General features: G+C 39.6%; 1 protein-coding gene across 1 annotated transcript in view; it reads right to left on the bottom strand.

The window, feature by feature from the left end:
* The window catches only part of HFM1 (helicase for meiosis 1), a 189,623-nt gene that overhangs the window by 5,740 nt on the left and 158,230 nt on the right, over nt 1–25,653 (bottom strand). The window contains exons 22-26 of the mRNA XM_053693124.1: nt 18,214–18,297; nt 17,519–17,676; nt 8,350–8,453; nt 1,920–2,060; nt 1,722–1,861 (exon numbers count right to left, since the gene is read on the bottom strand). Coding sequence (XP_053549099.1) covers nt 1,722–1,861; nt 1,920–2,060; nt 8,350–8,453; nt 17,519–17,676; nt 18,214–18,297 — 627 coding nt within the window. The remainder of the gene's footprint in view (nt 1–1,721; nt 1,862–1,919; nt 2,061–8,349; nt 8,454–17,518; nt 17,677–18,213; nt 18,298–25,653) is intronic.

Raw genomic sequence — 25,653 nt, 5'->3', positions numbered from 1 at the left:
AATATATACATGTCAAGGGATATTCAGAGATTCCTGACAGATATCAGTGTTCCAATGTAACTATCGCTAATTTTGAAAAAAAGTGGTTTGGAAATACCAAAGTACTACTTGTATTTATTGCCCTATAACTTGCAAAAAAAGCAAAGAACATGTAAACATGGGGTATTTCTAAACTCAGGACAAAATTTAGAAACTATTTAGCATGAGTGTTTTTTGGTGGTTGTAGATGTATAACAGATTTTGGGGGGTCAAATTTAGAAAAAGTGTGTGTTTTTCCATTTTTTCCTCATATTTTATATATTTTTTGAGAGTAAATTATAAGATATGATGAAAATAATGGTATCTTTAGAAAGTCCATTTAATGGCAAGAAAAATGGTATATAATATGTGTGGGTACAGTAAATGAGTAAGAGGAAAATTACAGCTAAACACAAACACTGCAAAAATGTAAAAATAGCCTTGGTCCCAAATGGACAGAAAATGGAAAAGTGCTGTGGTCATTACGGGGTTAAAGAATGTATCTATCTTTTTAATAGGTTGCTTGTCCAGAATGGGGATGTCATCCACCCCAGCACTTAATACCTCCCATAATAGTGCACAAAAATGACACATCCTCCACCACTTGGGGAGGGGTCTTGAGTTTCTGTGAATCCATTCTCAGAGGAGGAATCTTCGGGTCAAATGTACCATATTACTTTGCAGGGTTTTTAGAAGTGTTGCTCCTTAGGTATGTCACTGATGAGCAAAAGACTTTTGAAATTAATGGCACAGTGAGTAACCATTATGGTAAACAGTAACACTGTTGCTGAGGAATAAGTGCTCCTTATAGCAAACTGTCATTAACAATACTGGCAAACACACAGTTAACCACAAAAGATAAAGGATTAAATGAGCAATACATTTTGATAAGCTCTGATATGTTCAGAATGTCTCACTACCTCCACCTGCACTGAAGAGCTTCTCTCAACACGTCTAAAATGACTACCGCACCTCAGAAGCAAGAGGAGAAGAAGTAGAAATGCGCAATAAAATACAGAAACTTTTTGTAAAGCTCTGTTATGTTCAGAATGTTTCACCACCTCCACCAGCACTAAAGAGCTTCTCTCAACACGTCTAAGATGGTTACCACACCTCAGAAGCAAGAGGAGAAGAAGAAGGAAGGCGCAATAAAATGTGCCAAAAAGCTAACTCTTAGCACACCAGCACTACTAGTTAGCAATAAAGACCATTTTATGTGTCAAACACTTCAGATTTAGGTCAGGTTGGGAACAGTGGGTTCCTTTTTAAAGAACATTGAAAAACTGCTCTAGAAGTTGTTTGGTGTGTGTGTGTCCAGGCTTAGTGAATTATGTGTACATATTCATGCTAATATGCAGTGGGTTGTGAAGGTGTAATGTACCTACTTGTCATCACCTTCATCTATTGTGCTTACCTCAGCTGCAATTGACGGCTATTAGTAGAAAGGCCCATTAGAGACAGTGCAAGCACAGTGTCAAGGATCTTAAAAGGAGCAGCACACTGTAGACCAGGGGATTGGCAGATAAATCAGCATTTTATCTGGGAGGCCTGTGACATCTCCATACTGGGTGAAGATTCTCACTGCCTAGTTGAAACTCCTGTCTTCCCTTCTAGCCTTGTAGGCCCTGTAAGGGGCAAATTGGGTCTCAGATTGGTCAGAGAACCCCTATCAACAATTTATCGATTAGAGCTTCAGAATTCACCTTACTCCATTTTGGAGGCACAAATTTACTGGAAGATTGGGGGAGATTAAAGCTGTAGTAGCGGTATTCTTGTCTCCTCCTAGTGAACTTGAGTGTAATCCCACATGTGATGATCTTGTAGATACTTAGATACTCACCATCTTAATAAATAAAATACAATAATGCATTAGAAATATTAAAACAAAAATAATCACTTACCAGCATTATGTATAATTTTTCCTGAATCATATTTGCCCTTCAAAAGGGTATCTTCTGCTTTCCCTTGATCGACCATGTCTGAACTGAACATTTTAGGTCCCAGATAAAAAACACAGAATTTCTGTTGAATGTCCAGGCCCACTATAAGAAGAATGTAAAATGAATACAGTTATATTATTAGATTGAAAAGTCTAGTATTCTTTCACATTACAAAAATAAACTTTAATTAAGTCTCCATGGACATCCAGAGGTACGTTAATGTGCCTATAAAAGGAAAGTGAAGCATTCAAACAGGAACGAAGAATGGCTAATTAGCGTGTTCTTTGATGGTGTGTTCTGAGAGCAGCCACTTTTAGCCAAACTGTAGTAAATAAAACTCAGAAAATAGGGCACACATGTTAATTAGGGCAAAAAGTCTAGTAATGACCGCTGCTTAAGTAAATTTAGAAATATGATAAATAAAAAAAAAAGAGAATAGTACTTATAATTAGAAATCTTGCCTCTAAAATTTTAAATTGCTGTAATGCAAAAATAACGGCTACAAATAAATGCAGCCACCTACACTGATAAAGAAACTGCAAACAGATATTAGTACATGTGCCAAGGATCAACATAAAATAAAAAGTTAAACACATATCTTCATATATCCTAATAAAACAACGGAAGAGTAATCATCCCATATGTGACAGTTGAAAATACTTATACCACTGTATATCCACGGTGGTCATATGGGTACAACAATTCCTGGTAATGTCCCAGCAATGTAGGCAAAGCAAAATCCACCAAATGTACTTGCTGAAAGAGTCCTGCTGATTTGGCTGTGGATGCTAGAAAAACCAGATCCTCCATGTAACGGTCAAGGTAAGTGGAGTCTTCCATGCTGGTGTGTCAGGTGATAGATGTGTTTGTGACAGGCTACAGCTGAACGGCTATACGGCATACCTCGCAAACAACCCCCCTGCTAGCTCTGGTAAATGCTTGCCTGTGTGAGCTCCTCTAACTATGCTGTCTCGGTAACGGGATAAACCGCTCAATCCAAAACTTTTATCCCAAATGTACTTGAGAGAATGAGGAGAATAAGGCAGAATCTACTGAGCCATTGTTTGTTCCTGCTTCTCTTTATAAATTTGTATTTTGACCCTGGGGAATGTCTCCCTAAGGGTGATGGGAAAGACAGACATGGACTCCCTGCCCAATGTGCCCAGAGAAACATGGCTGTATCTCATTAACGAGGCCCACAGAAGGCCGAAATTATCATCTTGAGTAGACATATTTCACGTTCAGAGGAGTATTGCCTGGCATTTCGGGGCTGGACAATCTTTTTTTTTTATGTAGGGTAAGACTGATATACTTCAGGAAAATTTTCCTTGGTGAAAGAACAATTGTGGTTGAGCTCTTCTATAACTTTATATATACATCAATGTGCTATTTGCTGTGTTTATAATAATGACTTTATTGCACTGGTAGCTACAACTCTATAAAGCACTGGCCAATGACAGTTTAAGTTTATTGTCATGTGATTAATCGTGTATCCATGGCAGTGAATGTTTGTTTGATATCTTGGTAAATGTACAGTTTTGTAGATCCAATAATTACCTATGCCTTGAAACTGGTGCAAGATTGCATAAATGTACTGTTTAGTGCTACATGATTTGTACTGTATTGATCAGACTCCTCCTCTATCAGCCAAAAATTCAAAAGAGATCTGCTGCATGAGCACATGTATTTTTTTTTATAATATACCTCAGTACTGGTCAAATAATACATTTATTGTTATTTGTATCGAAAAAGAAATGCAGCACATAATGAATGATTACGATTCATGCAAATGGTTGCATATTGTACACCAACAGAAAATGTCATATAAAAGTTTGCCTATTTGTGTGAGAACCATACAAAAAGCTTATAATTTTGCATGGAAAGCACTTTAATGTAGAGAATATTTGTATTGGTATTAGAAGTGCATTTTTGAGGGGAAGGCAATACCACTTGTTTTTTCAATAGCAATACCAGACAATAAATTTGCCTAAAGTGTGAATAATAAGCCTGTTTTCATCATGCATCTAAGGCAGATGCTACTGGTTAAAATAAACAACCTCAACTGTGGTTTCCTTATAAATTCAGAATGCTTACCCTTGAACCCTAGCGTCATTTGGTGAGCAGAAAAATAAAATTTATGCTTACCTGAAAAAAAAAATGTCTTTCCGGACATGGAGAGTCCATGACGACATTCAAATTACTAGTGGGATAGTCACTCCTGGCCAGCAGGAGGAGACAAAGAGCACCACAGCAAAGCCGTTAAGTGTCACTATTCTTACCCATAACCCCCAGTCATTCAGCCGAAGGGAAATGGAAAAAGAAGATAACACAAAGGTGTAGAGGTGCCTGAGGTTTAACCCCTTCGTGACCAGAGCACTTTTTCCATTTGTTGACCGTCTGGGACCAAAGCTATTTTTACATTTCTGCTGTGTTTGTGTTTAGCTGTAATTTTCCTCTTACTCATTTACTGTACCCACACATATGATATACCGTTTTTCTCACCATTAAATGGACTTTCTAAAGATACCATTATTTTCATCATATCTTATAATTTACTATAAAAAATTATAAAATATGAGGAAAAAATGGAAAAAAACACACTTTGAGGCCGAATTATCAAAGGGCTTGCAGACCTGATCCGACAATGCGGATCAGGTCCGCAAGACCTCGCTTAATGCAGAGAGCAATACGCTCTCTGTATTCAGCATTGCACCAGCAGCTCACAAAAGCTGCTGGTGCAATGCCGCCCCCTGCAGACTCACGGCCAATCTGCCGCCAGCAGGGGGGTGTCAATCAACCCGATCGTACTCGATCGGGTTGAATTCCGGCGATCTCTGTCCGCCTGCTCAGAGCAGACGTACAGGGTTATGGAGCAGCGGTCTTTAGACCGCTGATTCATTACTGCTGTTTCTGGCGAGTCTAAAGACTCGCCAGAAACACAGGCCCACAAGCTCCATACGGAGCTTGATAAATGGGCCTCTTTTTCTAACATTGACCCCCAAAATAAAAAAAAATCGTTCACTTTTTCACAAGCTTTAGGTTTCTCACTGAAATTATTTACAAACAGCTTGTGCAATTATGGCACACATGGTTGTAAATGATTCTCTGGGATCCCCTTTGTTAAAAAATAGCAGACATATATGGCTTTGGCGTTGCTTTTTTGTAATTAGAAGGCCGCTATATGCCACTGTGCACCACACGTGTATTATGCTTGCCCAGCAGTGATGGGGTTAATTAGGGAGCATGTAGGGAGCTTGCAGGGTTAATTTTAGCTTTAGTGCAGACATCAGCCTCCCATCTGACACATAACACCCCCTGATTCCTCCTAAACAGCTCTTTTCCTTCCACCAAGCCACAATTGTCCCCGCCCTATTAAGTACTGGCAGAAAGTCTGCCAGTACTAAAATAAAAGGTATCTTTTGAATTTTTTTTAGCATATTTACATATGCTGCTGTGTAGAATCCCCCCTTAGCCCCAAACCTCCTTGATCCCCCCCCAAACAGCTCTCTAACCCTCCCCCCTCTACCTTATTGTTCCGCCATTTTGGGTACTGGCAGTTGTCTTACCAGTACCCAGTTTACAAAAAAAAAAATTCTGTAGTGTAGTTTCCCCCCCCCAAAGACCTACTTTCCTCCCCCCTCTCACACACTGTAAGAATGCCTCTCTTTTTACCTGATCCGCAGATAACCTTGAGAGGAGAAATCTGCCCTTGGGAGGACGAGATTTGAAATCTATTTTGTAACCCTGAGATACTATGTCCACAGCCCAAGGATCTGGGATATCTCGTATTCCCGCTTGACAAAAAAGGGAAAGTCTGCCCCCCAGCTGATCCGATCCCGGACCGGGGGCAGATCCTTCATGCTGACTTAATCTCAGCTGAGGGTTTCTTTGATTGCTTCCCCTTGTTCCAAGACTGATTGGGTCTCCAAGAAGACTTGGACTGCTCCTGCTTAGAGGAGGGAGAGTAAGGCTTTGGACCTTTGAAGTTACGAATTGAATGAAAATTACTTTGACGTCCTTTAGGTCTATTCTTCTTGTCTTGTGGTAGAAAGAATCCCTTTCCACCAGTAATTTCAGAAATTATTTCTGCCAGACCAGGACCAAACAAAGTCTTACCTTTATAAGGTAGCAACAAAAGCTTGGACTTGGAGGTAACATCAGCTGACCAAGATTTTAGCCACACAGAGCCCTACGGACTAGAATGGTGAAGCCAGACATCTTGGCTCCCAGTCTAATAACTTGCATGTTAGCATCAGAGATAAAGGAGTTGGCTTGTTTGAGAGCCTTAATCCTATCTTGTATTTCCTCCAATGGAATCTCTTCTAAAATCAATTGCACTTGTTACTGTGGCAATACAAACTGCAGGTTGCAATTAAAGACCTTGATAAACATACATTTTCTTCAAATAAGCCTCCAGCTTTTTGTCTATGGGATCCTTAAAAGAACAGCTATCCTCAATAGGGATCGTAGTTCTCTTAGGCAGGGTAGAAATAGCTCCTCCTACCTTAGGCACCGTGCGCCATGAATCTCTAATGGAGTCAGCAACAGGAAACATCTTTTTCAAGACGGGAGATGGGGAGAAAGTTATCCCTGGCTTCTCCCTTTCCTGTGTAATAATCTCTGTCACACAGTCTGGAACAGGAAACACTTCCACAGAGGAAGGAACATCATAGTATTTGTTAAGCTTACTAGATTTATTACGGTTGACAGCAACAGGAGAGTCGGAGTCGTCCAAAGTAGCCAGTACGTCCTTTAATAGTAAACAAAGCTGTTCAAGCTTAAATCTGAAGTTTACTTCTTCAGCATCAGACAAAGGAATTATACTGTCCGAATCTGAGATTTCACCCTCAGAGGCTACTGAGGTATCCTCCTCATCAGACAGACACCTTACACTCTGAATTTTTTTTAGATTTCCTCTTGCGTTTCCCCATCATGGGAAAAGCAGATAAAGCCGCTGATACCGCAGAGGATATATGTGCAGCAAAATCTGATGGCAAACAAACTCCTCCAGGAGGCTGAGAGGAACTGCAAGGCACTGTATGTGAAGCTGTGAAGGCTTGGGACATTAGAGGAGAAAGCTGTAGCATTGCCTGAACAGCATCATCCTAAGAGACATTAGGCTCAGAAACAAAAAGTTTATCTTTACATTTCAAAGTCTTCTCTAAACATGAAGAACAAAATTGCAGAGGTAACACAATTTGGGCCTCAAGACACAAAAAAATGTATCCATAGGAGCATACTCCTGTTCCATGTCCATAGGTAAAAGAATTCCCAATAGTTAAAGGAATTGCTGATATATGAAAATGACACAGTCACTTTAAGAGAAACAAAACTTTAATCTCCTCAGAGCAATATTCAAAACAAATAAAAAGGTGCCTCTACACCTCAGGCAGACTGAGGTGCCCTACCTTAATCTTCAATTCCCAAATTGTTAGTCAAGCAGCTGTACATCAATTGAAAACACGATACGACACCAAAAAGCAGCAATAACTAAAAGCGCGCTTTTCTAGCAGCAAATGCCTAGTAAAAACTTGATACAACAAAGTTGAGCCCAACAATCATATTTCCGAATAAATAAAAGTCCCAATAAACTGAAACTTATATATAAAAAGCCTCAGAGAAAACATCCCATAACCACATGGAAGGTTAACCCCTTAGTCTCCACACATACATAAAGTGCCTGCACCCTGCCCAAATAAATAATTCCTAAAGGATTAATTATGTCCCAATAATTACTGCAGGAAAATCTTCTCAAGTGCAAGTCTCCAATACCTAGAAGACAAAAGCACTTACCTGCAAATCAAGCTGTCCGGCAGGAAGACAACTCACAAGGCGTGACAGGACACATACTCCTATCAGAGACCTGCAGAAAAAGAAAGAACAGAGTAACTAACTCTGGCTTTCTATACCAAGGGCAGCAGACATGTTAGAAAACCAAGCAAGGACTACCTCACAACTTTCTAACTGCTTAAAAGCCACCACTACTCTTACCCAAAAGATTGATGTGGACACAGCTAAACCCAAATCCTTGCTTGTAGGGAAAAGTACCCAAAAAAGGAATCCATTCTTCAGACACCACACTTTACCTCCTCCATTGAAAGAGGCAAAGAGAATGACGGGGGGTTATGTGTAAGGAAGTGACACTTAACGGCATTGCTGCGGTGCTCTTTGCCTCCTCCTGCTGACCAGGAGTGAATATCCCACTAGTAATTGGAATGACGTCTTGGACTCTCCATGTCTTAGGAAAGAAAAAGGTATTACTGTAAAACGATGGTGCTAACTAAGCATTAAATGTGAATTAAATATAGCTACCCCTATACTCACAACTTGATTTGTGTTCAAAGGAGAATTGTTCAAAACATATTTATATGAACATTATTTTCAGACCTACCATAGTCAGAGCTGATCAGATTTATGCTAAGTTCTTCTGATTTAATAGCTCTTTTGATTTCAATTTTTTTAGTCCAAGTTCCAGTTTTTATAAGAGCAGAATCCCTAAAAAAAAAAACAATATTTTATTTATGCACAAAGTAAAGCAAAATAGGTCAGTTTGTGAAATTTCTACCGTAGAATATATATAGATACATTGGAGCCCTTTCCAGTCAAACACCTTGCCATATCCCCTTTTAACATTTTTTTTGTATTAATATTTCAATGATATATTTTTATTAAAAAGTTTATTTATATATATATGTGTGTATAATACTTTATTTTAATGCATTTTGTGCAACCTTTTTAACCCTTACAGTTTACTTCAAGTCTCCAGTCATGCTAAATATTCTACAGCAGTTTTGGCTTCCACTCAAGTGCAAACTATAACTTTAAACTTGTAATATGAGCGTTTATTGCATTGCGTGCAACCTTTTTAACCCTTACAGTTTACTTCAAGTCTCCAGTCATGCTAAATATTCTAGAGCAGTTTTGGCTCCCACTCAAGTGCAAACTATAACTTTAAACTTGTAATATGAGCGTGTTCGATATCCAATGAATGCTCAAGTGAAGTTGGCTGCGCTACCCCTTTTTTGGAAAACACACTTTACCATGGACTTTTACATATCAAGTCATGCAGTTGCACGATATTGCATATCGCGTGCAGCATAATCATTAGTGCACCACTTGTAATCTTGCCCAAAATTTGACAAATTTGGTGTGGAGGAGCTTGAGTGGCCTTTACAGAGCACTGACCTCAATCCCATTGAACATCTTTGGGATGAATTAGAATGCCAATTGTAGGCCAGACCTTCTCGTCCAATGTCAGTGCCTGACCTCACAAATGTTATTTTGGCTGAATGGACACAATTTCTTGTGGAAATCCTTCCCAGAAGAGCTGTTATTTCTGCAAGGGGGGGCAACTCCATATTAATGCCCATGGTATTGGAATACGATGTCCAACAAGGTCATATAGGTGTCCAAATACTTTTTGCCATATAATTTATAATGCAAAGTTGTTTTACTATGCAAAATTAAACATTTTACATTACAATGTGTTTTATGTCCCATTAATACAAATTTTAAGATCAACTGAAAATCAGAAACAATATATTATACAGTATATTATAGACAAACTTACATTACATTGTAAACTGGAAATAAAGTTAAATAGTTGTATATGATAGTGGTATCATGATGGGGAGTGCACAAGGATAGGGTATAGATCGGCAATATTACATTATAAAATTATAGCAGTGATTGCCTGGGCATTTTGGAATCCAGCTGTTTATTCTGTAGCTGTTAAAGGGACACTGAACTCAAATTTTTTCTTTCATGACTCAGATAGAGCAGCAATTTTAAGCAACGTTCTAATTTACTCCTATTATCAAATTGTCTTCATTCTCTTGCTATCTTTATTTGAAAATCTAGAATGTAAGTTTAGAAGACAGCCCATTTTTGGTTCACAACCTGGATTTTGAATGCTGATTGGTGGCTAAATGCACCCACCATTAAACAAGTGTTTTCCAGGTTCTGAACCAAACATTAATTAATAAAGTCTTATGCTGTGTATTTACTTTAAAAATTCACATTCCAATGTTCTTCACTTAGAGAAATATGTTCTATTTATAAATAGATATCCCTATATATATATACACACACATATATATATATATATATACACACATATATATATATATTTGTATATACCTATATATAAATATATATATATATATATATATATATATATATATATATATATATATATATATATATATATATATATATATATATATATATAACATAATTTATGCTTACCTGATAAATTCCTTTCTTCTGTAGTGTGATCAGTCCACGGGTCATCATTACTTCTGGGATATTACTCCTCCCCAACAGGAAGTGCAAGAGGATTCACCCAGCAGAGCTGCATATAGCTCCTCCCCTCTACGTCACTCCCAGTCATTCGACCAAGGACCAACGAGAAAGGAAAAGCCAAGGGTGAAGTGGTGACTGGAGTATAAATTAAAAAATATTTACCTGCCTTAAAAACAGGGCGGGCCGTGGACTGATCACACTACAGAAGAAAGGAATTTATCAGGTAAGCATAAATTATGTTTTCTTCTGTTAAGTGTGATCAGTCCACGGGTCATCATTACTTCTGGGATACCAATACCAAAGCAAAAGTACACGGATGACGGGAGGGATAGGCAGGCTCTTTATACAGAAGGAACCACTGCCTGAAGAACCTTTCTCCCAAAAATAGCCTCCGATGAAGCAAAAGTGTCAAATTTGTAAAATTTGGAAAAAGTATGAAGCGAAGACCAAGTTGCAGCCTTGCAAATCTGTTCAACAGAGGCCTCATTCTTGAAGGCCCAAGTGGAAGCCACAGCTCTAGTAGAATGAGCTGTAATTCTTTCAGGAGGCTGCTGTCCAGCAGTCTCATAAGCTAAACGAATTATGCTACGAAGCCAAAAAGAAAGAGAGGTAGCGGAAGCTTTTTGACCTCTCCTCTGCCCAGAGTAAATGACAAACAGAGAAGACGTTTGTCGAAATTCCTTAGTTGCCTGTAAGTAAAATTTTAGAGCACGGACTACATCCAGGTTGTGCAGAAGACGTTCCTTCTTTGAAGAAGGATTTGGGCATAAAGAAGGAACAACAATCTCTTGATTGATATTCCTGTTAGTAACTACCTTAGGTAAGAACCCAGGTTTAGTACGCAGGACTACCTTATCCGAATGAAAAATCAAATAAGGAGAATCACAATGTAAGGCTGATAATTCAGAGACTCTTCGAGCCGAGGAAATAGCCATTAAAAATAGAACTTTCCAAGATAACAACTTTATATCAATGGAATGAAGGGGTTCAAACGGAACGCCCTGTAAAACATTAAGAACAAGGTTTAAACTCCATGGTGGAGCAACAGTTTTAAACACAGGCTTAATCCTGGCCAAAGCCTGACAAAAAGCCTGGACGTCAGGAACTTCTGACAGACGTTTGTGTAACAGAATGGACAGAGCTGAGATCTGTCCCTTTAATGAACTAGCAGATAAACCCTTTTCTAAACCTTCTTGTAGAAAAGACAATATCCTAGGAATCCTAACCTTACTCCAAGAGTAACCTTTGGATTCACACCAATATAGGTATTTACGCCATATCTTATGGTAAATCTTTCTGCTAACAGGTTTCCTAGCCTGTATTAAGGTATCAATAACTGACTCAGAAAACCCACGTCTTGATAAAATCAAGCGTTCAATTTCCAAGCAGTCAGCTTCAGAGAAGTTAGATTTTGATGTTTGAAGGGACCCTGTATCAGAAGGTCCTGTTTCAGAGGTAGAGACCAAGGTGGACAGGATGACATGTCCACCAGGTCTGCATACCAAGTCCTGCGTGGCCACGCAGGTGCTATTAGAATCACTGATGCTCTCTCTTGTTTGATTCTGGCAATCAATCGAGGAAGCAACGGGAAGGGTGGAAACACGTAAGCCATCCTGAAGTCCCAAGGTGCTGTCAGAGCATCTATCAGGACTGCTCCTGGATCCCTGGATCTGGACCCGTAACGAGGAAGCTTGGCGTTCTGTCGAGACGCCATGAGATCTATCTCTGGTTTGCCCCAACGTCGAAGTATTTGGGCAAAGACCTCCGGATGAAGTTCCCACTCCCCCGGATGAAAAGTCTGACGACTTAAGAAATCCGCCTCCCAGTTCTCCACTCCCGGGATGTGGATTGCTGACAGGTGGCAAGAGTGAGACTCTGCCCAGCGAATTATCTTTGATACTTCCATCATAGCTAGGGAGCTTCTTGTCCCTCCCTGATGGTTGATGTAAGCTACAGTCGTGATGTTGTCCGACTGAAACCTGATGAACCCCCGAGTTGTCAACTGGGGCCAAGCCAGGAGGGCATTGAGAACTGCTCTCAATTCCAGAATGTTTATTGGCAAGAGACTCTCCTCCTGACTCCATTGTCCCTGAGCCTTCAGAGAATTCCAGACGGCACCCCAACCTAGAAGGCTGGCGTCTGTTGTTACAATTGTCCAGTCTGGTCTGCTGAATGGCATCCCCCTGGACAGATGTGGCCGAGAAAGCCACCATAGAAGAGAATTTCTGGTCTCTTGATCCAGATTCAGAGAAGGGGATAAGTCTGAGTAATCCCCATTCCACTGACTTAGCATGCACAGTTGCAGTGGTCTGAGGTGTAAGCGTGCAAAGGGTACTATGTCCATTGCCGCTACCATTAAGCCGATTACCTCCATGCATTGAGCCACTGACGGGTGTTGAATGGAATGAAGGGTGCGGCAAGCACTTTGAAGTCTTGTTAGCCTGTCCTCTGTCAGGTAAATCTTCATTTCTACAGAATCTATAAGAGTCCCCAGGAAGGGAACTCTTGTGAGTGGAACGAGTGAACTTTTCTTTTCGTTCACCTTCCATCCATGTGACCTTAGAAATGCCAGCACTAACTCTGTATGAGACTTGGCAGTTTGAAAGCTTGAAGTTTGTATCAGAATGTCGTCTAGGTATGGAGCTACCGAGATTCCCCGCGGTCTTAGTACCGCCAGAAGAGCACCCAGAACCTTTGTGAAGATTCTTGGAGCTGTAGCCAATCCAAATGGAAGAGCCACAAACTGGTAATGCCTGTCTAGGAAGGCAAACCTTAGGTACCGATAATGATCTTTGTGAATCGGTATGTGAAGGTAAGCATCTTTTAAATCTACAGTGGTCATGTACTGACCCTCTTGGATCATAGGTAAAATTGTCCGAATAGTCTCCATCTTGAACGATGGAACTCTTAGGAATTTGTTTAGGATCTTTAAGTCCAGGATTGGTCTGAAAGTTCCCTCTTTTTTGGGAACCACAAACAGATTTGAGTAAAACCCCTGTCCCTGTTCCGATCGTGGAACTGGATGGATTACTCCCATTAACAAGAGCTCTTGTACGCAGCGTAGAAACGCCTCTTTCTTTGTCTGGATTGTTGACAATCTTGACAGATGAAATCTCTCTCTTGGAGGAGAGTATTTGAAGTCCAGAAGGTATCCCTGAGATATTATCTCTAGCGCCCAGGGATCCTGAACATCTCTTGCCCAAGCCTGGGCGAAGAGAGAAAGTCTGCCCCCCACTAGATCCGATCCCGGATCGGGGGCCCTCAATTCATGCTGTTTTAGGGGCAGCAGCAGGTTTCCTAGTCTGCTTGCCCTTGTTCCAGGACTGGTTAGGTTTCCAGCCTTGTCTGTAGCGAGCAACAGCTCCTTCCTGTTTTGGTGCAGAGGAAGTTGATGCTGCTCCTGCTTTGAAATTACGAAAGGAACGAAAATTAGACTGTCTAGTCTTGGCTTTGGCTTTGTCCTGAGGCAGGGCATGGCCTTTACCTCCTGTAATGTCAGCGATAATCTCTTTCAACCCGGGCCCGAATAAGGTCTGCCCTTTGAAAGGTATATTAAGCAATTTAGACTTAGAAGTAACATCAGCTGACCAGGATTTTAGCCACAGCGCCCTGCGTGCCTGAATGGCGAATCCTGAATTCTTCGCCGTAAGTTTAGTAAGATGTACTACGGCCTCCGAAATGAATGAATTAGTTAGTTTAAGGACTCTAAGCCTGTCCGTAATGTCGTCCAGAGTAGCTGAACCAATGTTCTCTTCCAGAGACTCAATCCAGAATGCCGCTGCAGCCGTGATCGGCGCAATGCATGCAAGGGGTTGCAATATAAAACCTTGTTGAACAAACATTTTCTTAAGGTAACCCTCTAATTTTTTATCCATTGGATCTGAAAAAGCACAGCTATCCTCCACCGGGATAGTGGTACGCTTAGCTAAGGTAGAAACTGCTCCCTCCACCTTAGGGACCGTTTGCCATAAGTCCCTTGTGGTGGCGTCTATTGGAAACATTTTTCTAAATATCGGAGGGGGTGAGAACGGCACACCGGGTCTATCCCACTCCTTAGTAACAATTTCAGTAAGTCTCTTAGGTATAGGAAAAACCTCAGTACTCGTCGGTACCGCAAAATATTTATCCAACCTACACATCTTCTCTGGTATTGCAACTGTGTTACAATCATTCAGAGCCGCTAACACCTCCCCTAGTAATACACGGAGGTTTTCCAGTTTAAATTTAAAATTTGAAATATCTGAATCCAGTCTGTTTGGATCAGAACCGTCACCCACAGAATGAAGTTCTCCGTCCTCATGTTCTGCCACCTGTGACGCAGTGTCTGACATGGCCCTAATATTATCAGCGCACTCTGTTCTCACCCCAGAGTGATCACGCTTACCTCTTAGTTCTGGTAATTTAGCCAAAACCTCAGTCATAACAGTAGCCATATCCTGTAATGTGATTTGTAATGGCCGCCCAGATGTACTCGGCGCTACAATATCACGCACCTCCCTCTGAGCGGGAGATGTAGGTACTGACACGTGAGGCGAGTTAGTCGGCATAACTCTCCCCTCGTTGTTTGGTGAAATTTGTTCAATTTGTACAGATTGACTTTTATTTAAAGTAGCATCAATACAGTTAGTACATAAATTTCTATTGGGCTCCACTTTGGCATTGCAACAAATGACACAGGTATCATCCTCTGAATCAGACATGTTTAACACACTAGCAAATAAACTTGTAACTTGGAAAAACAATTCAATTAGAATAATATTGAAACGTACTGTGCCTTTAAGAAGCACAGAAGATCTATGACAGTTGAAAATTAATAAATTGAAACAGTTATAGCCTCAATCCTTGTAAATAACACAACTTTAGCAAAGGTTTAATCCCATTAGCAAAGATAACAAATTCTGAAAGCAGGAAACAAATTACAGAATAAACGTTTTTTATCTCAGTCAAACTATAATTCTCACAGCTCTGCTGAGAGAAATTACCTCCCTCAAAATAAGTTTTGAAGACCCCTGAGCTCTGTAGAGATGAACCGGATCATGCAGGGAATACAATGAGTTGCTGACTGAAATATTTGATGCGTAGTAAAAGCGCCAAAAAACGGCCCCTCCCCCTCACACACAGCAGTGAGGGAGAACAGAAACTGTCAGAAAACAGATTAAGCAACTGCCAAGTGGAAAAATAGTGCCCAAACATTTATTCACTCAGTACCTCAGTAAATGAAAACGATTTTACATTCCAGCAAAAACGTTAAACATAATCTCTAGTTATTAAACAGCTTTATGTATTTCTTACAGTGTAATTCTAGTGAAGTACCATTCCCCAGAATACTGAAGTGTAAAGTATACATACATGACATTATATCGGTATGGCAGGATTTTCTCATCAATTCCATTGTCAGAAAATAAAAACTGCTACATACCTCTATGCAGATTCATCTGCTCGCTGTCCCCTGATCTGAAGTTTACCTCTCCTCAGATGGCCGAGAAACAGCAATATGATCTTAACTACTCCGGCTAAAATCATAACAAAAACTCTGGTAGATTCTTCTTCAAACTCTGCCAGAGAGATAATAACACACTCCGGTGCTATTTTAAAATAACAAACTTTTGATTGAAGATATAAAACTAAGTATAATCACCATAGTCCTCTCACACATCCTATCTAGTCGTTGGGTGCAAGAGAATGACTGGGAGTGACGTAGAGGGGAGGAGCTATATGCAGCTCTGCTGGGTGAATCCTCTTGCACTTCCTGTTGGGGAGGAGTAATATCCCAGAAGTAATGATGACCCGTGGACTGATCACACTTAACAGAAGAAATATATATATATATACAGTATATATATTTTACCAAAAAAAAATCATCAGATACATATATTTAAGAATAAACAGAACATATTCTTCTATGTGAAGAACATTGGAATGTGAAATATTCACAATTCATGTCCGGTTTAGCACACTTGAATAAACGCGAGTTGGGTTAGCATGCGAGTGTTAGTTTATTTCCCCACAGTTTGCACACTACATTGAAGTCCATGGCAGAATACATTAAAACATTCCCGATATTTGAAGGTTTTTGGTCTTGCTTGTACGTCACTGGTCGTTAAGGGATTGTCTGCATATAATAGTGTGGGTCTTGAGGTTTGAGCGGCAGTTCACCAGAGCTCTGGAGTTGCGGTATTCTTTCTAGCGTAAATCTTGAATACGCTCATGCGTTCGCGTTTACTTTCAACTTGTAATATGAGCAGAATTTAAAGGGACAGTAAACCTCAAAAATAATGTTATATAATTCTGCACATAGTGCAGAATTATATAACATTATATTAGCCAAACTTTGTAAAACATAATATACCCATTTAATTTTTTTAAAAAAAGGCTGTTTTACAGACCCGCTCTCTGTGCTCTTCTGAGCGGGTCTGTTTGTTTCACACAGCGCATCAGGCCAGCTGTATAGTCACAGCCCGGCCTGACCGCACCATAACACTAAGTGCAGCTCGCTCCTGCTGTCAGACAGAGCAGGAGCGAGCTGCACTGTGTATAATGGCGCGGTCGGGCTGGGCTGTAACTATACAGCTGGCCCGATGCGCTGTGTGAAACAAACAGACCCGCTCAGAAGAGCACAGAGAGCGGGTCTGTAAAACAGCCGTTTTTTTAAAAAAATTAAAAGGGTATATTATGTTTTACAAAGTTTGGCTAATATAATGTTATATAATTCTGCACTATGTGCAGAATTATATAACATTATTTTTAAGGTTTACTGACACTTTAACTTGCGCACAAACGGCACAAAAATCTGATATCGCTTGAGTTCAAATGATAGCTTTCCACTCGTAATCTAGCCCAATATGTTTTTAAATGAATACAAAACGGACAGACGATTTAGTTCTCAAAACATAAACATCCTGTATTTTCTAGGACAGATAGGAACTATGTGTTGTTGTAGTGCAGAAAATCTACACATCTACATCACAGCGCACTCAGTCCCCACAAACCAATGCAGCACTACAATTAATCATCACATTCTTGATTGGCAGCTTTTCCAACCTTGAATTTTAGTAACATATAAATCAAGGTAATTATCATTAGGGCTTTAGAAATGCAAAAATTTCATGGAGGGCTGCATGTGGCCCAGGGGCAAATAATTGAACAGCTATTATCCTTGAGGATATTTCTAACAAAATATAAATATGCCCAGTGCTTTGCTTGCCTGTGTTTTTAGTATAAGTGTGTCAAGAATAAAAAAAAAAGATGAAACTTACATTATTTTCTGCTTAAAAACAACTTCATTATCAGCATCTCCTATTAAAAGAGTTACATAATGTGAAACTGGTGCTGTTCTCTTCTTCTGCAATTGTTCAAAGTTTTTTAATACAATGGTGGCAACAACTTCTGCTATGGTTTGACTATATCTTGTTATCTGAAAAGGAAGGCACATTTTAATTTACACAGATTTTAATTACAATTATTTAATTCTAGTGTTGCAGATTTTACTACATTGTCTATCATAAAGCTAAAATTATAGTGTAGGAGTGTCCCTTGCATGCGAAGGTGATTGTGTTGGCATGGGGGAGGTTGTAGAGGGACATGACTTGGCTAATGTGCAGACAGATTTGATGTAGGGGTACTGTCATATTTAAGGTTAAAGAGATGGAGAGATGAAAGGTAAGGGTTCATTTTGGTGGGGTTCAGTATACTAGGTGTTAATCCCATGGCAGAAGGTCATGGTGAGGGTTAAATAGATAAGAATCTGCAACATAGAGTTTAACATGGAGAGGAACCTGCTTTGTAGATTTTGATGAAATGGGGCATTTACAACATAAGTACTTTTGTTATGACATGCATACGGCTTTTTATTCATTTCAACCAAGAATGCCCTGATGTAAAATGTGTGTTTGTATTATGATCTATGTGCACTTTATGTTTTTTAAAAAAAAATCTAAAAAAAAAATCGAACCTGTTCAAAGCCAATTTCATACTTTGGAAGATATGTAACAGCTTCTTTTATTTGATTCCCAAATGGCGGATGCCTGTTGACAATCTAAAAAACAAAACATCTAAGTATTATATCCTACAAGATATCTGTGACATTACACATTCAAAATGAAATCAAGTTTTATCATTACACATTTTGGGTCTTCTAATAATATGGCACCCATGTTAGTTACAGGAGATGTAAACGAAGAGTGAATTCCCTTGAAAAATAGCTCACAAGTTGGTTTTTCAATAGGATTGGAATAGGGAGTCATAACTTGCAAATTAACAAGATTTTTGTATTTTGCCATTTCAATATCCTTGACCTCTTTCCAAACGGGTTGTAGCCTGTACTGAATGGCATTTTTTTTTCAATGTTGAAGTTTTTGTGCAGGTTCATTTTACATAGTAATAAATACAATCATTAGGTGGTTCAACAAAAGTAAAAAATATAGCCCAATCACACTTTTAAACAATAAAACTTGTACACAACTAAAGTATGAACATCATTTGTGATTACAAATAAAGAGAAACAAATACTATACTTTGGCTTTTATTTTTAATGTAAGGGAGTAACTAGCGTGGGACTCATTGCTATATTTGAATGCCTCCTGAAGTGAAACGGGTAGTAATAGCTCATCTTGCTACTGGTGGTGAGGCCTGCACTATTACTGGGGTAAAAACCCCTTAATAAAACAAAACATACAGGGTATGTCTGTGTTATTAAGGGCTTAGGGGGCCATTTATCAAGCTCTGTATGGAGCTTGAAGGGCCGTGTTTCTGGCGAGCCTTCAGACTCGCCAGAAACACCAGTTATGAAGCAGCGGTCTAAAAACCGCTGCTACATAACCTGTACGCCTGCTCTGAGGTGGCAGACAGAGATTGCGTGAAATTAACCCAACCGAATACAATCGAGTTGATTGACACCCCCTGCTAGTGGCCGATTGGCTGCAAATCTGCAGGGGGCGGCGCTGCACGAGCAGTTCACAAGAGCTGCTGGTGCAATGCTGAATGTGGAGAGTGTATTGCTCTCCGCATTCAGCAATGTCTGTCGGACATGATCCGCTGATTGGATCATGTCGGACAGACATTTTATAAATAGGCCCCTATATGTTAGCGCCAAAGCAGCTTTGCACTACTAGAAGCTAGCTGACCACATCAGGTGACACAATGACAACATGCATTTGTAAAGAGAATGAATACATTTTAAAACAAAGGCAAAGGGCAAAGGGATTTAATATAGATATACATACATATACATGTCTAAAGATGTATATGTATGTAAACTGTATATATATATATATATATATATATATATATATATATATATATATATATATATATGTCTGTATATGTATACATATGTATATATTTATATGTGTATATATGTATTTACAGACTTATATACACCTATAAACACATTAATACATATGTACACATATATAGACATATATATTAGTGCATTGGAGCCCTTTGCAGTTAAAGGGACGTTGAACATTAAACAAATGCTAGATAGAATGATGCATTCAAAGAATGCTAGATAGAATGATGCATTCATTTTATAATTTTATATTACCATCTCAAAGTGTTTAATGTGCCTTTAAGTAGATGAAAACAGGTAAAATCATATTTATGCAATATTCATATTTAATGAAGTGTTATACTGTGTATTTACTGTAAATATTTCACATTCCAATATTCTGCACATAGCAGAATATGTTCTAAAGTATTTCTAAATAGATATTTATATATATATATATATATATATATATATATATATATATATATATATATATATATATATATATATATATATATACAGTATATCTGTATATATCTATACCTATATATAATAATGTATACAGTATGTATACTCTCTCTCTCTCTGAGACAGGACTGGGAGAATCCTGCAGTTTACAAAACCACAGTAATCTGGTAAGAACAGAGAGCTATACAAACTTTATTGGATTTGAACTGTTTATTTAAACTCTGGTGTAGGGTAGCTGGCTAGGGTTCTTGTAGTTAGCTCTGCTGAACTGTTTAGTTAGCCTCCAAAAAAAAAGGAGTAGGTTTTTATTTTGATGTTTGCCAGTTTTTCATTTGTTTTGTTGCAATTTAAGGGGACAGTAAACCCACAATATTTGTGTTATAATAAAAAGGCTGAAATTCTATTAGCTGTCCTGACTGATTATCTAAGTGCACTGGCAACTGTCTTGTCACATGTGGTGTCAGAAGTGGGATTGGAGTGACTAGGAGTGCACTTTGTCAACCCCTTAAAGGGGCAGAACCCATTGCAATTACTACAGACTTTGCAAACATGGAAGATGTTGTAAAAGCCCTCCTACATGCTACAACAGTCCAGCAGGAGACTAATCAGGCACAGCAGGATTGCAATCGCTTGCTGGCTACACAGCTTGCAACGGTGTTGGAGGCACGAAGAAGTGACAGAGAAATTCTTAAAGAGATAGGCCAGAGACTTTTGATCTCAGGAGTTCCTGTGCAAGCTAGTATTTCAGACAAAATACAGGCAAGTGGCTGCCTTCAGAAAATGACTCCAGGAGATGACGTGGAAGCATATCTCCTTACCTTTGAACGCACTGCAATTAGGGAGGCCTGGCCCCAGGAACAATGGGCAGGAATCATTGCTCCTTTTCTGCTGGGAGAAGCCCAGAAAGCATACTACGACCTTAAGGAGGAACATGCAACTGATTACTCCCATCTAAAAGCAGAAATACTAGCCAGAATGGGAGTTACTGCTACTGTGAGAGCACAACGTTTCCACAACTGGCGATATGATGGAAGAAAGTCCCACTCCCCACGGACTCAGATATTTGATTTGAGACTCAGGGGCCGGAACAAATTTTGGAAAAGCTTGTACTTGACCAGTTCTTGCGAGAACTGCCCCAAGGGTTCTGTGAATGGGTCGCACATAGTAACCCCACTACTTATAATGCCATGGTGACACAAGTCGAGAGATACCTGTCTGCCAAATACCTTGTCAAAGTTTATCCTGGGGTATCTAAGACTGCCACTGGTGTTGGGCCCTACCAAACAACTAAACAATTTGCTAAGTCCCAAAGGTATAGGGCTAAGATGGAGGATGAGGAAGTCCGGCCTGGAATGAGTCCTCGTCCCTGGAAAGCGAGCTTTGAGATCCATGATGACAGATCGATTTCAGGAAAACCTCTGTAACCTGTTTTGAATGTGGAGAGAAAGGACATGTGAAGGCAAGGTGCCCTAATCTCCCAGAACCCATGCAATGTGGACTTTGGGAGGACCCAAAGGATTTTTGTGGACTCATATGCTTGTCAGGCATGGGGTAAAGTGTGCAACCTTTCCGAATAACTGCTCTTGTCAATAGATCTAAAACTATTGCTTTAGTGGACTTTGGTAGTGCAGTAACATTGGTGTAAGGGAACCTAATTAAGAAATCTCATTTAAAAAAAAATTATGCAGTCGGGGTACTTTGTATACATGGGTGCACTGTGAATTATCCTATGGCCAGAATAGAAGTAACTGTGTTAGACAAGAGAGAAAATGTTGTGGCCGTGGTTGTGCCAAAATTGCCCTATTCTTTAGTTATAGGCAGAACTTATCCTGGATTTCAAGCGTTGATACAATCCAAGGTGTCTTTGAGAGAAGTAGAGCCTGAAGTGGTTACTGAAAGTCCCCATGATGTATTTCCATTTACTCATTCTGACTTATTTCTAGAAAACTCAAAACTCTGCAAAACTCGGCGAGAATGCAGAGAAAATAAGGATAGGTTTAATAAAGCCTTATGTGAGGCCTTGTGGAATGGGCAGGGAAAACAGTGTAATTAAGGGGTAGCTACTCAGGTTACAGAAGAGGTCAAAAGGAACCTGATCAAGGGAATGAACCTGTGTATAATGCCCCCGGGCAGGATTATGCTTCTAGTAGTTCTTTTGGGCCCAATCAGGCAAATGATCCCTTACTACAAAATGCCCAAAGTCGGATAGTAGAAGTAAATGGGGTACCAGTGGGTGGTCAACCTAGAAACACTTTCCCCTGTTTTATCCTTAAAAATGGGGTACCAGTGGGTGGTCAACCTAGAAACACTTTCCCCTGTTTTATCCTTAAAAATGACCTTCTTTATTGAGTGACCAAGGAAGAGGGACAAGAGGTTGAACAATTAGAGGTACCCTCATCTTACACCCGAAAAGTACTGGATGTAGCACACACATCTTTTCGGAGGACACCTGGGGGTTGAAAAAACACAGGAACGGGTATTAAAATGGTTCTATTGGCCAGGGGTTTATGTCAACTGACAGTCCCAAAACCTAAACTAAAGGCACCACTGGTACCGCTCCTTATAATTGATACTCTGTTTGAGAGGATTGGTATGGATCTAGTGGGTCCATGTCAGGGTTTTTTCCCTGCTTTGTTTGCCATGTGCTGCTGGCAGCCATTTTACTCACCTCTCTTCCTGACTCTGGTGCATACTGTGTGATGCTGCTCATTTCCTGCACTTCCTTTTATGGCCAGACTGGTGTACATCATCCATGTGAGACAGGATGCAGTCTCAGAATTGTGATGTCATCACCTATTATTTAAAGGGCCTCTGTTCAGTATGCATTGCCCTTGCGTTGCCTCAGACCTGTTTGTGAGAGCTTCTGTGTTTTACCTGGCTGTCTGATGTCCCTCCTGGTTCCTGATCCCTGGCTTGTTCCTGATTCTGCTGTTCTCCGACTACTCTGACTACTCACTTTGGCTCCTGACTCGGCTCGTCTGACTACCAGCTCTGGTTTTGATTCCTGGCTTGTTATTTAACTTGTGGACTTTTTATTTTTTTTTGCTATTAATAAAGGTGTGATTATTTTTGCACTTCTCATCTCAGTCTGATTCCTGGCATCCTGACAGTCCATAAGAAAAATCTGCTAGGGGTCACCAATATATTTTTGTAATACTTGACTATGCCACCTGTTATCCTGAAGCTATACCCTTACGTCAGGCAACTACCAAAAACAAAGCGAAAGAGTTAGTTCAGGTGTTTTCACGAGTAGGCATCCCAAAAGAAATACTGACTGATCAAGGTACTCCTTTTGTCTCCCGACTTATGAAGGAGGTGTTAAAGATTCAAACATTAAGAACCTCAGTTTATCACCCACAGACTGACGTCTTGTGGAGAGATTTAATCGAACCCTTAAAGGAATGTTGAGAAAAGTGGTTAGTAAGAATGGAAGGGACTGGGACTTGCTTCTTCCTTACTTATTGTTTGCAATTCGAGAGGTTCCCCAAAGTTCCACTGGTTATTCTCCATTCAAGCTATTATACGGCAGACATCCTCAGGGTTTACTAGATGTTTTTAAAGAAGTTTGGGAAGAACAGGGAGTTCCAGGGTCTACAGTGGTTCAACATTTGGATAAGATGAGGGAGTGTATAGCTCACGTTATACCCTTGGTTCGCCAGCATATGGAAAAAGCTCAAGGGGCCCAGAAGTTATGACAGGAGTGCTACTTTTAGGCAATTTCAGTCAGGGAATAGGGTGATGGTCTTAGTGCCCAAAGCAGAGAGTAAACTCTTGGCACATTGGCAGGGCCCCTATGAAGTCCTAGAACAGGTAGGACCTGTAAATTATTAGATTAGTCAGCCAGGACGCAGAAAAAAAGAACAGATTTTTCATATAAACCTGCTCTTACAGTCTCTTACAGTTTTTGTGTTTCCCCAATCTAAGTAGTACAAAACTAGATTTTCCTTTTATATAATATTTCTAATGCAGTTAGATTAACTAATGCAAATGGTAACTCTTCTGATGGATGGAATGCCATAGAAAAGGAGGACAAAAAAACACATGCTTTGATTACAAAGTTTTGCTCTAATGAATTGGAACAGGTGCATAGACTATAATAATCATTTTCAAGGTTATCAGACACAAAATATATTTTTACATGAAAAGTTATGGTTCTTATTGAGCTTTTTATAGTGACTAAGGCACACTGCAATTTTAGGACAGTTTCTGCCATCCACATTCCCGAAGCAGAAATTTGGAAATAGATTATTCATTCATTATTTAATCTCTGTGAAGTAGAGGAAATCCAGATATAGATTTTGCAGCATTCAGAAAGTGAATTTCCATTTCCATTTGTGAGTATATTTCCATTTGTTTGTCTTCTTGTGATCTCATATTTTGAAGTTTATCTGCACTATGAGGCGCTGTCTTTCTATGTTCACTCTACAGATGTACTGATTGATTACTCAGTTCCAAGACCAGCAGCCCAGCGTACCAACTTACTATTGCACCAGAGACTAAGTTACCCTTTGTGATATCGCCCACAACCATTTTATGGACACTTTATGATAAGCACATTTATATACATATGCTTTGAGTGTTATGAATTTTCTTGCCTTTCAATTTATCCTCCTATTTTATTTCTATTTATTTTGTTTTTTTTATTACTATTCTTATTTATTTCTATTTTTTATGATAGTGTCACTTTGTATCACATTTATTTGCCTCACGAATCCAATTGGTATAGAAACCAAATAGGTTTACTTTGTTACCATGTTTCAAATGAGATTGTATTTATAGTGACGCACTCTATTACTATACACCCGGTATAGTTTTGCACAGCATTCAGAAAGAACTGCAAGGTAATTAGGTGTTGTGGCATAAACTGGGATCCATAGGCATCCAAAATTGATGTAATTGTGATGCTTGACAGGTTCAAATTAGCTTATGCTTTCCCCAGTTATCTTGCATGTATAAGTGATTTCAATTGTCTAAGAAGGCAAGCTGAAGGCAATATTAATAGTAACTCTTGCTTAGCTTTGGAGGACGTGGTATTTAGAACTAATCCACCAATCAGGAAAAAAATTCTGTTAAATGAAAATTGTACAAGTTCCATTTTTAATATCAAAGAGACATTCTACCAAAAACTGAAAATAACATTAGTGCATATCAGCTTTTAATTAGAAGCATTTTTCATACTATGGGGCCGATTTATCAATGGTCTGTCCGAGATGATCATACGCTGTCGGCATTTATCATTGCACAAGCAGTTCTTGTGAACTGCTTGTGCAATGCCGCCCCCTGCAGGTGTCAATCAGCCCGATTGTATAGGATCGGGCGGATTGATGTCTGCAGCCTCAGAGCAGACGGACCAGTTATGGAGCAGCGGTCTTAAGACCGCTGCTTCATAACTGCTGTTTCTGGAGAGCCTGAAGGCTCGCGCGGAAACCAGGAGCATCAACATCCCTTCGGAGCTTGATAATTCGGCCCCTATATTTCATTAAAGGGACAGTCTACACCTTAGTCATCTTAAAGTCCTACTTTAGATTAAGCTACAAATAACCTCCTGCACCCCTTTCTATATCATGCAGCATTAACAATAAAAAAAAAATTAAAACGACTATTGTTTCTGGTCACTTTGAAATGGCTGTAAAGCTCCACCCACTGATGAAATCA

Source organism: Bombina bombina, chromosome 10 (assembly GCF_027579735.1).
Source record: "Bombina bombina isolate aBomBom1 chromosome 10, aBomBom1.pri, whole genome shotgun sequence".
NCBI lineage: Eukaryota > Metazoa > Chordata > Amphibia > Anura > Bombinatoridae > Bombina > Bombina bombina.
The sequence above is the reverse complement of the archived record's forward strand: the minus strand, read 5'-3'. Positions and strand labels throughout refer to the sequence as shown.